The 18,782-nt window shown below is 33.7% G+C and overlaps 2 protein-coding genes across 2 annotated transcripts; one reads left to right on the forward strand and one right to left on the reverse strand.

Moving 5' to 3' along the window:
• Nucleotides 1-5,621: 5,621 nt before the first annotated feature.
• On the forward strand, nucleotides 5,622-5,927 carry LOC138873023 (uncharacterized). Its single transcript, XM_070151455.1, has one exon. It carries the CDS (start codon nucleotides 5,622-5,624, stop codon nucleotides 5,925-5,927), a length of 306 nt encoding a protein of 101 aa, XP_070007556.1.
• A 9,797-nt stretch (nucleotides 5,928-15,724) lies between these two features.
• LOC104242165 (uncharacterized) lies at nucleotides 15,725-16,954 on the reverse strand. Its single transcript, XM_009797183.1, has one exon. It carries the CDS (start codon nucleotides 16,952-16,954, stop codon nucleotides 15,725-15,727), a length of 1,230 nt encoding a protein of 409 aa, XP_009795485.1.
• Nucleotides 16,955-18,782: the final 1,828 nt, after the last annotated feature.

The following is an 18,782-nucleotide window of genomic DNA, read 5'->3' on the forward strand; positions in this document are numbered from 1 at the left end:
ATTAATTTAACAAATAAACATGCACAGACAAAAATGCAAACAATACAAGAAAAATAACACAAAATTCACAACAATTGCAAACAATTAAAAAATTATTTTATTTTTTTGGAATTTTTCGGGAGTAATTCTCATATAGGGCAAAAATTACGTGTTTACATGATGTAATGTGACTAATGATAAATTATGATATAACACATGATGGATCAACTTTATTGCTTCTGATCCGAGGACTTCTATGAGTTTAACATTCATCATTTTTAAAAACTTGAATTTTTTTTCTTTGAATTTTATTTTAAAACTCAAATATATTCTAATATAATATCCAGAAATGTTATTTTAAATAGTTTATATTTAATGATATAGGGTACACGCATAACGTGCGTACCTTAAGACTAGTCTTTTTGAAATGGAAGGTGCAATTAATTTCTAGCATCAAGAAATATTGTGGGATATGGTTGAAAACTTTTTATTCTTAATTAGATGTATATAGGTTGGAGCTTTAGAAATGAAAAATTTCTTGATAAGGAATATAACCGTTATGAATCCAAAGGACCTTTGAATTTCGGATATTAGAAGAAGAAAACGAAAGCTAAATTCTTATTGTGACATTGTTTTTCCTTTCCTTTTCTTTAGTCTATTCTGCTCTTTTCGGACAAGCTTCGGTTTTCATGTACTTGGTTGTTGTCAAAGCCAATTTAATGTATTGAACGCTCAATGAACAATGACAGCGGGCACATTTAAGAGACCAATAGGATTCATGACAATAAGCTGTAATTCTTAAATTCAAACTCCAAACTACCCTGGCCTGGCTTTAGTGGTCTGAATTCATCTTACCTTATTTCGTGGCTAGAAAATATTTGCACCATTGAGATTATACCTATCTATAGATCACAGAATAATATTTTGAAAACACGATGGTAAATGTAATATAGTGATTACAGTTTTAAGTAGAAAGAAAAAGAAAAGAGTTATCAAATCATTTTAGCTGTATGCATTCTTCCTAAATTTGTCTTACATAAGCATTTGAAACTTTTTCCTTGAATTCCCTTACCCTAAGTTGAAAAATGTTTACCTAGTGTGTACAGTCACAAAATTAAACTCTAATTTACAACGTTTTTGCAATACTTGTTAAGATCAAAGAATGTGGAAAAGAAAATAAGTTGAATAATCGACTCGATAAGTAATAAAGTACACTTTTAAGTGTCTAGATCGCTGTGTTAATTCTTACTAATTGTTTTAATTTTTGCAGGGTTTCTTTTTTTTTTTTTTAAGGAAGAGTCAAATCCACTTTATCCTCTTAACTTTTCAGGGTTGGGAAACAATACCTTCCCACGTTTTGAATGAGAAAGGGAACCCCCTTGTGCAATAGCTTTCCGATGAAATAAATTTTTTTTAAATAAAAAACTTTTCTTTTTAGAATAGATAATTTTCAGAATAATCAAACTCTTTAATTATCGCCAAAAAGCTCAACATATGACAAACAATTAGGATTTATATAATTTATGTAGTTCCCCATTAGCCTTCTTCCTGCATAGTTTAAGATATTATCTAATGTTAATAAATTTTTAAATATGACTTTATCAACTATAATTTCTGTTCAATTAAGATATTTTAAAAATAAGTAAAGTTTAATATTGCTTCAGTATAATAATCTTAATATACAAAGAAAATACATAAATAAATTAATACTCATAGCAATAATTGTTTCATCTAATATATGTCAAAGAATTGACTATTTTAGTGTATCTTTTTTCCTTCATGAAATACTAAAGCATCCATAGTGAATGTGCATTCAACATATGTGATGACCCAAAAGGTAATCTCTTGTTTTAGAAGTCAAATTTGTATTCCAAGACCTTAATACCTCCTTTTGTCTCACCTCGATTTGTATGTGTAGTCCGGACGCATTTTCGAAAAGCTTTTATGTGAAATTTAAGAGAAATATTGAATTTAGCCTTTAAAATTGATTAAAGTTGACTTCGGCCAATATTTTTGGGAAACGGACCAGGACCCATGATTTGACAGTCCCGTAGAGTCCGTAGTAAAATATGGTACTTGGGCATATGTCCGAAATCGAATTCCGAGGTCCCTAGCCCGAGGAAAGAATTTTTAAAGAAAATTATTTGCTGGAAAATATAAAGACTTTTAAAAATAAAATGGTGTGTGATCTTGATTGTATCAGGCCCGTATTTTGGTTCCGGAGCTCGGTACAGGTTTAAAATAATAATTAAGTCGAATATGTGAAATTTGGTAAGAATCGGAGTTGATTTGATTTAAATCGGACCCTAGGTTGAGAAAATAGAAAATTTGAACTATCTTATGAATTTCATGAATTTGAGGTTAAATTCGTAGTTGTTGATGTTATTGTGATGGTTTAATCGCACGAGCAAGTTCGTATGATATTTTTGGACTTGCGTGCATGTTTGGTTTGGATCCCGAGGGCTCGGGTGAGTTTTGGATAGGCCACGGGGTGATTTGGACTTAGGAAACTCAGTTGTGCATCTGGTATTTTAGCACAGGCCTTTGCGAGATCAGGCTTCGCAATTGCAAAGTGAGCAGGCCTGGAAAATGCGATAATTATATCGCAAGTGCAAACCAGGCCTGGGCAGGCCACCCTCGCAAATGCGAACTCTGCGAAGGAAGCGGTATTTCAAAGGGTTTGCAATTGCGAACCCGTGGTCGCAATTGCGATAACTGCGACCTGTTAAGTGAAATTTCAGACGATATTTTCATTATTTTTCAATTCTCTCAAACCCTAAACATCCCTAGGCGAATTTTCAAAGACCAAAACTTCTCCAAATCATAGGTAAGTGATTTCTAACTCATCTTCTCCAAATCTAATTTATCTTATCACATGATTTTCATCTCAAAATCTAGGGTTTTTCATGAAAAATTGGATATTTTTGGGTAGAAATTAGGATCTTCAAATTTTGGGGATTTGGACCTCAATTTGAGGTCGGATTTCAAAACCAATTGCATATTTGAGTTCGTGAGTGAATGGGTAATCGGGTTTTGGTTCGAACTTCGAGTTTTGACCAAGCGGACCCAGGGTCGATTTTTGACTTTTTGAAAAAAACATTGGGAAACCTATATTCATGCATTAGAATTGGTTTATTTAGCATTTATTAATGTTATTAAGTATATTATGACTATATACAAGCGAATTGGAAGTGGAGCCGCGAGGTAAAGCGGTAATTTGAGGCTTGATTTTGTACGTGAAATTGAGGTAAGTGTTTGGTCTAACCTTAGCTTGAGGGAATAGGAGTTGTGGTCTTATTTACTACGTGTTAGTGTTGAGTACGACGTATAGGTGTGGTGACGAGTATCTATACGTTGGTGTCAAGCATGACCGTGAGTCTTATACCATGATTGTTAAGACTCTAATATGTGTTGTTCATGCATAAATTGATGATTATCACTGTTGAACAAGACTTATGATAATTTGCTTGGTAATTGACCATTGTCTAGTATTGACTCAAGTTGAGATTTATTTTGCAAAGTAACTGTTGAAACGATATTGGTTATAGCTGATTCCTTGCCATGATGTTATTGTTTCTATTGTTGATTCCCTTGCCGTGACGTATTGTTTCTATTGTTTGGGTGAGGAAGAGTGTAAAGCACGAAGGGTGATGGCCTGCATGATATTGTGAGTGAGTGTTAAGGCACGAAGGGTGATGTCGTGCCGATATTGTGAGTGTTAATGCACGAAGGGTGATGTCGTGCCATGATTTGAGAGTTAATGCATGAAGGGTGATGCCGTGGCGATATTTTGAGAGTTAATGCACGTAGGGTGATGTCGTGCCATGATTATGAGAGATAATGCACGAAGGGTGATGTCGTATCGTGTCTGTTATTTCATATGGTGAGAACGAGAGTAAAAGCACGAAGGGTGATGCCGTGCACGTGTTACCGTTTCATTATTCTTGTTGATACAAATATGATGTTTGTATGCTTCTCTATTGGTTTATTGTTAGAATTTGATATTCCCCGCAGCATGTCCCCTTTCCCATCTCTATTTATTATTTCATGTTATTATTGTTCTGTTTGTATATGATCTAACTGCATAGGTTTATATGGTTGTTGTGTCCTACCCTCGTTAATACTTCGCCGAGGTTAGGCTCGACACTTACCAGTACATGGGGTTGATTGTACTGATACTGCACTCTGCACTCTTTTATGCAGATTTCGGTGCCGGACCTGGTGAGTAGCTTGAGGTAGCTGCCTTCAGTCTAGAGAGACCAAGGTAGATCTGCTGGCGTCCACAAAGCCTGAAGTCCCCATTTCCCCGCTTTAACTTTTTGCCGTCTCTTTCATTTCGAGAACAGTTGTACTTTTCTTTCTAAACCAGTGTTTGTAGAAATTCGTAGATGTTCGTGAAATTGTGATACCAGATTCATGGGGTAGACATGTATTGAAGCATTTTGAATTGTTATAACACTTCCGCATTTCTTAATTATTTTGCTTAGCTAATATCTGATTCAGTGTGATTAATAAAAATGGCAGTAACAATTTTAATTGTCGGCTTGCCTACAGGTGCCATCACGACTCCCGAGGGTGGAAAATCCGGGTCGTGACAACATATTTTTTGAATTTCGTATGCAAATTATTTTTCTTTATTGCAAAAATTTTAACAATGGCCTCAATATAATAGAAAAATATCTTAAATTTTACAAGCAAGAAAGACGAAATTCAAGTATTGATTTGGATAAAAGATATTATACTTTACCTTTAAAAAGATAGAGAAAGAGAAAAATCTTTATTTTAAAAAAGAAACTCTCACAAAAAAAAAGTTATTGCATCAAGGCGTCCTTTTCCCATTCAAAATGTGAGGGGATATTATTTTCCAATCATTAAAGGTTAAAGGGGTAAAGTGAATTTTACTCTCTAAGAAAATATAACAGGGATTATATAAGGAACTTAAATAAGTACAAATCTTTATGTTTCATTGTTGAGTAATATTTTTTTCTACGGTACTAGATAAGAATAGATTTACTGTTAAGTATATGTCTCTTATAAAGATGTATTTCAAAAGAGATTAACATCAAAAATAAAATTAAAGAAAGAGAAAAAAAGGAATGTAAATCATCTAGAAAAGAATCTAAAAATGAAGATCTACTTCAAATTGGATGGGGAGTAAGTTATTGGAAGTTAAACAACTCTTTAAATTCCAGTAACTAGGGATCCTACCAAGTTATATATAACGTTATCAGGTAAAAATAAATAAAGAACAAAGAAAGATAAATAAGACAAGGGTATGGCCTAACAGTCAATCAATAAAGTGAGTAAAAAATGGAAGATCAAAATTTAAGTTCAATAAAAAAAAATGCTAAGTACCAACGACCTGTGTCAATGGAAAAATACAAGTATTCGATGAAATAATTAAATCGACAACGCTGTAGAATTAAAGAGAGAGACAGCTACAAGAATTTATGTCCATGGATTTCCATGTGCTCAACCACACAGGAGGGTGAACAAATTGAATGCCCATTATATACCCTCATAGTACTCCAACTCTATATAACCACCCAAAAACCCTGCAAATATATACTCACAGCAAAACTCGACTACTTCAACAAGCAAAACTAATTAACTTAAAGACTTTCTTACAAACACAAAACAATATGGCTTCTTCTTCCAAAATTATCCTCATGGGTCTTCTCATAATAACAGTGTCAATTTCATGCATTGGCCAAGCTACAGCAGCTCGTAATCTTCTGCAGGCATCAGGTTTCCCTGGTTTTCCTTCATTCCCTTTGCCTACTACTCCAACTTTTCCTACAACTCCAACTTTACCTAGTCCATCATCTGGTTTTCCTGGCTTGCCAAATTTTCCTCAATTTCCACCATCCTCATTCCCTGGCACTTCAAATCCCAGTCTTCCTAATTTCCCAATTTTCCCACCTCCTGTACAGACCACTAATCCTTGAAATGCTATAAAGGAGTTGGCCTGTTTATCGTTAAATAATTCATTAATATCTCTTCTGTTGTAAGTTAGTACTTACTATGTTGTATTACTTTGTCCGTGTTGAATGCCCTAATTAACTTCTATTTTATTACTATCTATTTAGGTGTGTTTCTATTATTTAATTTGCTTCGTGAAGCAAATGTTAGTCGATGCTGTGATCTATTTATGTAAGCTTTGTACTTGTTAATCCTTACGATGATGAAGACTAGCTTGATTATGATATATGAATAAATAAATACTTTTTTCAGATTATCCTGTCTTTTCCTTTTTTTAATTTTATGAGTAACGCAATAATCTCGGAGTTCCAATCGATTTGAAGAGGGTCTCTATTGATTTATGGATGCGGTAACATTTTTCTTTCTCGTTAATCCAAATTTTTATTTCAAATACATAGAGTCTACTCGGGGTTTTTCAAATAAAAAAAAAAAGGAAGAAAAAACCAAGTCATTAAATAGCCAGTAAAATGTTTTCGTCGTCCACATCGGTTCTGCAATTTATTCGTTTGACGAGAACACCCCCTCCCCTCCCCCCAAGAAAACCACCACCCACCCCGTGATTCATAAGGCATATGTCTATTTAACGCTCCATTTTAAAGAGCAATTAGAATGTTGTTAAGGAAATGGATCTTGTATTTGATTTAACTCTAAAAGCTAGCTCATGACTAAAAAATAATAATTGAATAAAATGAATGATAAAAATAGACAATATATACGGGCTGAACGTTATATAAACTAACATAAAATTCCAACATTTAATACACCAAGAATAAAAAAATAATTGAATAAAATGAATGATAAAAATAGACAATATATACGGGCTGAACGTTATATAAACTAACATAAAATTCCAACATTTAATACACCAAGAATAAAAAAATAATTGAATAAAATGAATGATAAAAATAGACAATATATACGGGCTGAACGTTATATAAACTAACATAAAATTCCAACATTTAATACACCAAGAATTGGGGACGGGCATTGGCCTGAATCCTATGTCATGTCAAAAAAATAAATCCTAAGCTTATCTCGACTTCAAAAGCTAGTTTAAAAATCTCTAACAGGTTACTCTCTCAACTAAATGGTCTTTTCATATTTTTGAGTGGAACTTTATACATTTAAAACTAGTGAATAAAATCGTGCTACGCTCGGTCACAAAAGATAAGACAAATCAGGTAATAAAAAGAATAAACTTAGCACAAGCAGGTTATTTTATTGAGTACGTGTTTTTTTCTTTTTTTTTTCTTTTTTCAACTGAAGCTTTCTACTCGAAATTTTTTAATAGAAGTTACAATGTTGCTATGTACCTAAACTAATTCTTCTTTGGAAAGATTATTAGAGCCTTTGAAAATCAAGATAGCACATTAAATTTATCATTAGTGAGGTGGGAGGTACATCCAAAAAAATAAAAATGATATCTTAGAGAAAAGTACAAGTGATAACTATCTACAACCCAAATATTATATATATATATATTTACGTACAAGTTCTTTTTTAAAATCATAGTTGTATTGTCGTTACAGATATACAAAACCAGCCGAGTACAACTAATAAAAAGGAATTATAAAATAGACCTGTCAAAAGAAAAGATTTACAATTTGAAGGCTATCTTACAGAACAATTCGCAGTGATCTCCCGAGTTAATTTCCTTTACCGACCTCTTTGTTACGTATGTAACTTCTCTATTAAGTAAAATAAAATAAAATACTGGAAGTGAAATAGCCAGGTTTAATTATACCAAAATACAAAAAAGAAGAAGAAACATAAGAATTATTGAACTACATTCTCAGATATATCCAAAACAATTGGATTACAAAAAGAATCCAAATAATTAGAACTATGAAAAAAAAAATTAGAGAATAAACGGTTAAGAATATGAAAAGAACCAACCCGTGTTATAAAACAACTACCAATAATATATTATATATCAACATAAATTGTACTAATAAATACTAAACAATTATAGGAGAAGGATAAAAGAAAGAAACAATAATTCAGAGGATCATGTAAAGAATATGCGGAGCAAGAATCACATTTTTGGGACTTGATTAAACAATCAAAAGGACTGGCAAATAGAAACTTTAGTCAGATATATGGAAGATCACAAATAAAATAATAAACAAAAACGAAAAAAATACATTTTAACGGATATCAAATTACCCTCTCATCCTCATGGTCAAATTACCCTTTTATAGTCTATAGTAAAGCAAGCTTATTATGTTATAACTCAAATGCACTCTTTCACTCACACGTGTAGCTCATTCATGCATGTGAAGAAGCTACTTACTCTAACAAATCCTTTACTCATAAAATGTGCAAGTAAGAATTTGAATAACGATACAATGAAGTGAATAATTACCAATATAATCTAATACAAAGTGATTTATCAAGCTTCTAAATTATCGGTTGAAAAGCACCTGTAAAGAGCTGAAAAAGGAGGGGGCAAGATTGGTCCCGGAGACTGGCAGATGCATGCGTTGGCTGTTGAAGAAGCCCACAATATTCTTATAGCCTTAATTTTATGATTTTCATTGCATAGGTTGATCACTGAATTAATGATAGACTTACGGGCTTTCTAAACGGAAAAGAGAAAGAAGAGTAATGGAAGAAGGTGTAATTAACAAGTAATTTTTGGATACTTTAACATAGCACATAAATAGAAAAATATCAAAAATTTGAGAATAAAAATAAATGTGATTCTTGGCTAAAAACATCACTTTTTCGGTTGAAAACTTAACACTAAGTGTCCAAGTCTTGGAAATCACAAGAAAACACACACACACATATATGTTGTAGTAGGTTAGCATTGTATACATATTCGAGTTCTCCAAAATACCCTTATTATATGCCACCACTTTTTCATTAATAATGGGGATAATTTTGACATTTCACAAAAGAGGCCCCCAATCCAGCAATCTCTCGTCCTCTTCGTCAAGCTCCAAACTTGCCGTTTCAATTACCTCTTCTTCTTCAATCTCTTTATCTTTGTTCTGACAGATCCTATAATTTATTAATGTTTGGCCTTTTCCATTGAAATCAAGGTCAGATAAGAAGTGTTGGGCGAGAGAAAATTGAAAAAATCATGAAAAAGATGAAATCCAATTGAAAAAGAAAATGAAAAGAGAACACAAAGGTGCGTGCAATTGAGAAATTGAGAAAACACACCCAACTCTATCTTTTCTGGGACATGTCCTCGCTCTGTCGGTTAAGTCGATTTCTCTAAAGGAGTCATTGTTTCAATGCCCAATTATTAATTTGTATCAATGCTGAATGTCCTATTAGATTAATAGAATGAGAGCATATTATAAGGACAAATTGTTCTTCTGAAATGTAGTGGAAATTACATCAAAGAATTGGGTGTGTTGAACGTGAATTGCAAGAAGAAAATGAGATATTTTGGTGAAAGACAAAAATGTCCATACATTTAATGTGATGGCATGAAATAATAAGGATAATTTGAAGAACTCAAATATGTATACAATGCTAACCTAGGTCAGCAAAACCCTATATATTGTTTGCTCGATACTTTTGGAAACCTGAAAGTAGCATCTGAAAGTTTATGTAGCGTCCGATTATGCTCTAGTCACAACACAAAACGATAGTCCCATCAGGTTGAAATAAAAGTAGTTTTATGATTTTAACATCTTATATAAAAGTATTTGACAGATATATGAGAATCATTCCGTCTTAAATATATAAAACAATAATATGGATTATTGAAGTTCTTATCTAGAGATGAAATGATAGAAAGATGTCATGACCCGGATTTCCCACCCTCGGGAGTCGTGATGGCGTCTACTAATGTGAGCTAGGCAAGCCAATTATTGAACCATCTACCTTTTACCAATTTTATTCTCTTTAACAATTACGAAGAAATAACATTTAAACGACGGAATATAACATAAGCGGAAGAAAACAATAAGCCATCTGAACATGAATATCTGTTACAACTGTTTGAGCCTCAATTACCCAGAACTGGTGTCACAGTTTCACAAACGGTCTAAGAATTCTAAAAATAAAGGTCTGAAAGAATTAAATACAACACTGTCTCTGAAAATACATGTAAGAAACAGGAAAGTAGATAGAAGGAGACGTCAAGGCCTACGAACGTCTGCACGGTTACCTCGGGTCGCCTGATGAACAAGATTCAGCAATCTCACTGCGGTCCGAAGTCAGCAACACTGGGGTCTGCACAAAAGAGTGCAGAGTGTTGTATCAGCATATCCGACCCCATGTGTTGGTAAGTACCCAGCCTAACCTCGGCGAAATAGTGACGAGGCTAGGACCAGACTATCAAATAAACCTGTGCAGTTATATAATATACAACGGAAAGTAAAACAAGAATAAGCAAGTAAAAATGGGAGAGAGAAACATGTTGCGGGGGTATACCAGTATTAACAGTAAATCCAGAGTAACAATCTAAGGGCAGCTTAGAATTCACAGCAAGCAAAAGGAACTAATATCTAAAATAAACACACTTGTATCATAATTGTTGCGGCGTGCAACCCGATCTATATCATTTACCATTGTTGCGACGTGCAACCCGATCTATATCATTTATCATTGTTGCGGCGTGCAACCCGATCCACATATATCATTATTGCGGCGTGCAACCCGATCCACATATATCATTGTTGCGACGTGCAACCCGATCCACATATAATATTGTTGCGGCGTGCAACCCGATCCACATATAATATTGTTGCGGCGTGCAACCCGATCCACATATAATATTATTGCAGCGTGGAACCCGATCCATATATAATATTAACAACAATCATTACAAGAGTCCCGACAAGGGATCAATATGGTCTACACTATCCCGGCAAGGGATTCGACAGCATAAGTAATCACGTCCCGGCTAGGGAGAAAACAGCTATAACCAAATTTGTTACAACATCCAACTACCTCAGTTATAACTCGTTACAACCTCTAACTACCTCATCTATAACCAAATTTGTTACAACACCTAACTACCTCAGCTATAATCAAACTTGTTCCGACACCTAACTATCTCAGCTATAACCATAATCCCTACCCAATACAAAGAATCATCAACCTAAGCATCCGTAATATCAATTAAGAACACAATGAAAGGGAACCACAACTCAACAATAGCCCGGCAAGGGGCAACATAATGATCTCTTCTCTTTCTCACTTTTACTTCACAATTCACTTCACAACTCGAGCCAATGCTCTAGGGTTTCAATTATCACTTATACTTTCACAATTCGTTATACAACTGGAGACAACGCTCTTCAATGTTCATAAGTCACAATTCTTTCCACAACTTTACACAACAAATAAAAATTTTCACTAAGGCATGAATAATACAACGAAATCATGAAAATCACAATATAAGACTCCTGGTTATGCTTGACACCAACGTATAGATACTCGTCACCATGCCTATACGTCGTACTCAACAAGAAACAAATAGCAAATAGGACAAAACTCTTAATCTCTCAAGCTAAGGTTAGACCAAACACTTACCTCGAACATCCACGGCCAACTCAAGCCTCCAACACCGCTTTTCCTTTTGAATTTGGCTCCAAATCAATTGTATCTAGACATAATCGACTTCATAACATCAATAAATGCTAAACAATCCAATTCCAATGCTTAATTATAGCTTTCTAATCATTCTTCCCAAAACCCAATCACTCATTCACCCACGAGCCCGAATATATAATTAGTTCCAAAATTTGACCCCAAAACGAGGTCTAAATCACAGATATATAAAAAGCCCTAACTCTACCCAAATTTCTAATTTTCTACCCTTAATCACATGATTTAAGCCTAGAAATCTAATGGGTGTTAATGGAAATTGAAGAAAATGAGTCTAAGATTACATACCTATGAATTGGTGGTGAAATCCCCTTTCAAAAATCGCCTAATTTGGAGTTGAAAAGAAGAAGTTATGAAATTTTGGCTAAATTTCTGTTTTAAAATCACTGGACAGGCCTTTATCGCGTTCGCGATGAAGCCAGCTTAAGTGGCCTTCACGTTCGCGTTCCCAGGTTCGCGTTCGCGGGGCTTTGGCTCTCAAGCCTACGCGTTCGCGGGCCAGTGGCTGCGTTCGCGATGCACAACATGGTGAACCCCTCCCCAGGCCTTTAACCTTACGCGTTCATGAGTGCATGGATGCGTTCGCGAAGGGTATTCCCCCCTCAACCTCATGTTCGCATCTCAAGCTTCGTGTTCGCGAAGAAGAAATCTGACACCTGGGAGATTTGCCTTACGCGTTCGCGAGAGGGACCATGCGAACGCGAAAAGTAAAATCCCTGGGCACTGAACAGCAAAAACCTGCAACTTTTTGAGTTCCAAAAACCTTCCGAAATACATCTGAAACACACCCGAGCCCTTGGGGCTCAAAACCAAACATACGTACTAACTCAATAACATCATACGAACTTTTCCGTGCGATCAAATCGCCAAAATAACATCAATAACAACAAATTAAACCTCAAAATCAATGAAATATTTCAAAACTTCTTAAAGCATCAAACTTTGCATTTACGGTACGAATCACATCAAACGGATTCTGTTTCTTACCAAATTTCACAGAATTATCTTAAATCACATATAAGACCTGTACCGGGCGCCGGAACCAAGATATGGGTCCGATACCAACATGTTCTAATCAAAATTCATTTCAAATTCTTTTAAACAATTTCAGAAAATAATTTTCTTTAAAAAATCATTTCTCGGGCTTGGGGCCTCGGAATTCGATTCCGAGCATACGCCCAAGTCCCATATTTTCCTACGGACCCTCCGGGACCGTTAAATCACGGGTCCGTTTACCCAAAACGTTGACCGAAGTCAAATTAATTTATTTTATAGTCAAAATTTATCATTTTCATAGATTTTCACATTTAGGCTTTCCGGCTACGTGCCTGGACTGCGCACGCAAATCGAAGTGATGCTAAAAGAGGTTTTTAAGGCATCGAAACGTAGAATTTTATTTTAAAACAAGTAAAGGGTCATCACAAAAAAAGAGCGAGAATACAGATTTTCTCAGGTAATCCCACGTGCTCATGATTCATCTAGATAATTGATTTTGAATTCTTCACATTTGACGAATCGTCTTAAATTACCAAGATTATGACAGTCGAAACTAAAGGGCTAAGTGCCAAGTAATACTTTGTGACCATGTTTTTAAAGTAATTGCTCCTCTGCAAAACAAACATAGAATTGTAACTTGATAAATTATTAAATATATTTGTGTGGAGTAACAAATAACAATTGGAAAATCCATTAACAGCCTAAATGTATAAGTACATCTAAAATTTACAGGTCCTTTAGAAAAAGACGTGATTATAACATAAAGGTCATGGTGAGGTTGGAGTTATTACAAGATTCTACATCAATGATAGGCCCACTGTTGACAAGTACTTTACTAAATTCACTTGATACAAGAAACAGAAAGGATGTAGAGGGAGGCTGAGAAACAATAGTTTTTTTTCTTCTTTACATAAAAGGGTGATTTATTTCACACTATGGGTCTGAGTTGATTCTAAAACTGCTAAACTTTAAGAACTTTGTAATTTTCGACTATTTTTCTAAATAAGGGACCTAAAAAGTACTATCTATGTCCCAATTTATATGGCGGTATCCGATATGACACGCGTTTAAGGAAAAAATGGAAGAATTTGGTGTGGGCTCATAACCTATAAAAAGGTATTGGGTTGGGTTCATCTCTTATGGACTAAAAGCCAATACAAGCTCGATGCATTGCACGTAGCAATAGGAACATGAATCGGAAGTTTACAATTTACATAACTACAACTTTATAGATAGTATATTTCATCATTTGCAACTAGCTATTGATTTACATATTATACAACATCATTATCTTTATTTTATATAATTAATATATATATTTAAATTAAAAGAATTTCTCTCTACGGACATTATTCAACCTATACTAAATGAAGATTCCAAAATTGTAGCAAAATTGTATAGAATTCTTAACATTCCCTAAATTTAAGCTTAAGCAAGTTGACTACAATTCAAATACAATCAAATTTTCCTAAAATATCTCTACATCCCTAAAATTAAGCCTAACCAAATCTACCCCAATTCAAATGCAGCCATTCAAAAATAGAAAGAGATGTACTATATAATATAGGAGTCAAATATTAGGGGTGTTCATGGTTCGGTTTGGATCGGTTTTCCCTAAAAAGAAACCAAACCAAGTAAAGTCAGTTTTTCAAATATTAGAACCAAACCAAACCAATTAAGTCGGTTTTTTCTTGATTCGGTTTATGTCGGTTTTTCGATTTTTTCGGTTATTTATCGGGTTTTTCTTAAATATAAGACATACACTATCAAACACATATTTCGGCGACCACATTTTCAACGTAACAATATCAAATCAATTGCCCTTTGAGAAATCTATTATTTACCAAGATATATTGATGATAATTGAATCAAATAGTAATGAATAATTTAAGGACTCAATTAAAAATATATTATTTTTAACATAAAATAGATTCTTACACTTAACAAAAGAAAACTATCAATCAAACTAGAATGTAAAGGAATAGACCTATATTAAAAGTGCAAACGATTAACATTTACTATAAATTTTTTGAAACTTTGTATAAAAGTATACATATATATAGGTGTAATAATAAATTTAAAATAGCTACTCCTATATTTGGTTTGGTTCTGTTTTTTTTTTTATTATTAAAACCAAAATCAAACAAAATTTGATCGATTTTTAAATTTCAAAACCAAAACTAAACCAAACCAAAAAGTATCGATTTTTTTGGTCGGTTTGGTTTGGTTGGGTTTTCGGATTTTTATGAACACCCCTATCAAATATAATAAAAGTATGAAATCTGTTATAGCATATTTATCTTATACTATTATATTATATTTGTATAATCTATACAATATACTATATAATGTATATATGAAATCTCTTATAGTATATTCATTGTATATTTATATGAGTATTTAAATGCATATTTATTATATTATTCGAGGTGTATTTATTTCTTGTATAGATTAATTTAATGTATAGAAGAAACACAGTATATTCTATACAATATATATATATATATGTGTGTGTGTGTGTGTGTGTATTATACTATATCCACCGTATACTAAATATATAATAATTAATATACCATTGATTGCTAATATAATATATGGGTATTGATTTTGAGTATACTAACATATTATATTTATTAAAAATATACGTAACATAGTTCTTTACAATGCTATATAAAATATAATATTAGAAAATTAATGGTCCAAACGGATTAGATGAGAGAGAACTGTGAGATTATTTTGAATTTAAGGGATTATGTGTTAGTTGGCATCCCTATTTTCAAGTTCCATAGTGAGATATTTCAGGCATATTAAAAGTTGTATCTAATTTAATTAAAAAGTTAAAAAGTTGTACTAAATTGTATATAAAGTAACTTTTTAAAAGTGGTTGTATTTCTTATAAATATCTGTTTCTATTGTTGTATTCCAGGTAAATTTCTCAACATGAATCCCAACTAGCAACTACTAATCACTAAACAAAATCCACAAAAAGGAGAGAAAATGAATACATTAAAAATAAACCACACAACAATCTTCGTGCCAACATTGGCCAACAGAAACAAAGTACAATCAAACAACAATGGCTCAAACAAGAAAAGCCAAGCCATTGATGACCACTTGATACATGAAATGAAAAACAATAACAATAGACTGAGAAAAATACAAAGCTAAACCAAGTGTCTCACATTCCTTAGATTCAACTCCACCATTGATGCACAGCAACCCCTTCATCTATCAACTTCCCATACAATGTCAAACATTGCCAATAAGCCTTCCTCTGGCTTCCATTTTCCTCTTCATAATCATCATCATCATCATCTTCCAATTGGTTTCTGCAGTGCAAGAACAACTCATCCACCAAACATATTGTCTTCTTCTTTATCATTTCCTCCACCACTTCTGCTTCTGCTTTCATCACAACATAGTCCTCTTCCTTCACATTTTTGCTTAACCATTCTGCTGCCCCAAGTAAGGGCACCCCGTTCCCCCATTCCTCTGAATCTTGGATTTCAACATCCAAGTTGTAAACCTCAAAATCTTGATTCTTTGCAGGGTAGTTCCTCTGAAACCATTCTGCTACTCCATTTTTCTCATCAGAAATGAAAACTCTTCGCGGGTAATTCTCAAGCGAATCCCCTAACAACTCAGGAAGAAACTTCATCTTCCTTGAAATTGATTTCACAAGTGCCTTTCTTGGTGGCTCAAACAACACATCCTCTAATCCTTTCAATGCAACTTTCTTATCCTCAGGTGTGCTTCCACAAAGAATATTCTTTTTTCGCGAATTCAGCTCATCGTTTACTGTCCCAATTTTCCTCAGACCAATCATAGTTTTGTCGAATCGTCGTATGTACACAATTCTATAGTTAGCTAGAGCTTTGAGCTCAGCTAAAGGATCATTGCTCAATTGAGTTACCACAATGCCACCAATCTTGAGCACACGATCAATGAACTTACTGTTCCATTTAGTCCAAGCAATTGCAAAATCAAACGTCTCATTTGGAATTGAATTTTTGTTATCCATATCTGAATCATTCACCAAATCAACCACATTGTCATTCAACAACTCCAAATCTTCCGCCAAATGATCATTATTCTCAGAGCTCAAAATGAGTCCTTTTTGGCCCTTTTTAACAAGTCCTTCATCTCCCAAATCACGAAAAAGATTATGCAACATGTTAAAGTCCCTCACATCATCAGAATTCACGTCGATTACGTCGACTGAGCCTCTTAGTATGGACCCAATTGAGGGCAATGTAAGAAGAACCACTGCCAAGAACAAAGACCGTGACATAATCCTTAAAGCCCTAGAATCTGGTAGCTTAATTATCAAAAGGGCATCTTGATTCAGCCCAATTTTAACCCCAGGAAATTGATTCCCCTTTACTTTTCCCTTTTTGGGGCAATACCCGCGACCCAAATCCATCGTTCAACAGCAAAACAATCCAAAATTGTACAGTTATGGAATCAAGACTCTGCAACAATTGATTGTATCTTGTGCTCCTATAGTTGTACGTGACAAATTCTTAACAACTATAAGAACAGAGAGAGAGAGAGAGGAAAAGCCAACGGTGGAAGAGAGGAGAATTTAGCGAGTGCAAAACCTGGCAGCGGTGTGGTTGCCACCCACAAGAGCAACACGGTTAGATCTGATTCTACACCAAAGGAGCAACAATTGTCTAATTCTAGCTACTTCCATGATGTTTTCTTCTTAATGTACTCAATACAGGTCAATTTTTTGTCAAGAAAATTCCATGGAAATTGAGTTTCTAGGTACAACCCCCAGAAATGGAATTAGATGATCTGAAACTCAACAAACATGGAAAAATGAAGGGGGGCAAAAATATTTACGTCTGAAGTTGAAAGAAGAGAAAAATGTGGAAGAGTTAGAGTTAGAGATGATGATGAAAAGAGGATCTTGGAAATGGATGGATTTAATAGGGAGAAATGGAGCTGCTTTTGCATGCGTGTGGGGACCTTTGGGCCGTTGGATTTTATTTCTGCTAATTTTTCGTTTTACTTCTTATTTTTAGCTTCTTTTACCGTGTTTAAAACTTCGCACACTGTGAAATTTTCGCGGTGTAGATAACTCTACACGTATAGATGATTTAAATAATTAATTTAACATGTTATGCATAGGTGATGGAGAAAAACTTGACATATTTTACATTACTCGTCCCTTTGTTAGACAAAAATACATTTACTTTTGGATAAGTTTGGATGCAGTAGAGGACAACATTCATAAATGCTTTAAGTTTGTGGCTTTAAGCTTGGATGCAGTAAAACGCATTATAATACGATGTTTTAGCAAAACGTTGTATTATAATGCGTTTTACATTAAAAAAAATAATTTATTAATTAAAATGCAGTATTATATTATATTTTTCTTTAACGGCTAACTTTTCGTTAAATTAAAACGCAGTATAATACTGCATTTTAGTTAGAAATGTAACCTTTTATTTTAATTGTAAAAGGTATTTTGAGTCCAAAATACCATTATTTAGGTTTCGGACACTCTTCATGGGGCGTGAGGAGTTTACCAAAATCCCTTCGCCGAAAATTTATACTGTATATATAAGGCAAAATATATTGTTTACCTTTATATATTGTGTTTTGAATCCTCTTGACATAGTCCAAAAGCATAGCTTAGTGGTTAAGGGGGTCCAAAATTTCTTTGAAAATCATTGGTTCTCAATCTCCACTAGCTACAATCTCTTTTAATTTTTTTTTAAACCATCTTAACGAAAATCCTGTCTTATTAAAATATCCCTATTAAAGACGGCATTCCTTCCAAAATGGTTTTATCAAGCTAAGAAATCTATACTATATTAAAAGCACGAAGACCCTTAGCGAAAAGTCGTTCGCCTTTTTAACCCTTAAAAAATAAGTTTCATATCAGATAAAATTGTAATTTCAGTCATTTTCCTAATATTTAGAACCTTGGAATCACCTAAAAATTTGCCTATAATATCTTTCCTTATTAAACTAGGTACGGAGTCCTACTATTTAAGAGTTCAAAATCTATCAATATTTTACCTTACATAAAGTGTGCTATTTGAAAATAAATCCATATATGTAACATGTAGGATGTTTAACGTGATTAGCAAATAATTTATATGAAGTCATCAGTTCATCACGAAGCACTATAGAGAAGATATAAAATTCATTCAAAACACAGGCAAGTGAAATTATCTCAACAATAAACAATTAATTACGCATTTTAAAGACATTTATTTTTATCATACAAAATAAAT

The sequence above is a fragment of the Nicotiana sylvestris genome, chromosome 1 (assembly GCF_000393655.2).
Source record: "Nicotiana sylvestris chromosome 1, ASM39365v2, whole genome shotgun sequence".
Lineage (NCBI taxonomy): Eukaryota > Viridiplantae > Streptophyta > Magnoliopsida > Solanales > Solanaceae > Nicotiana > Nicotiana sylvestris.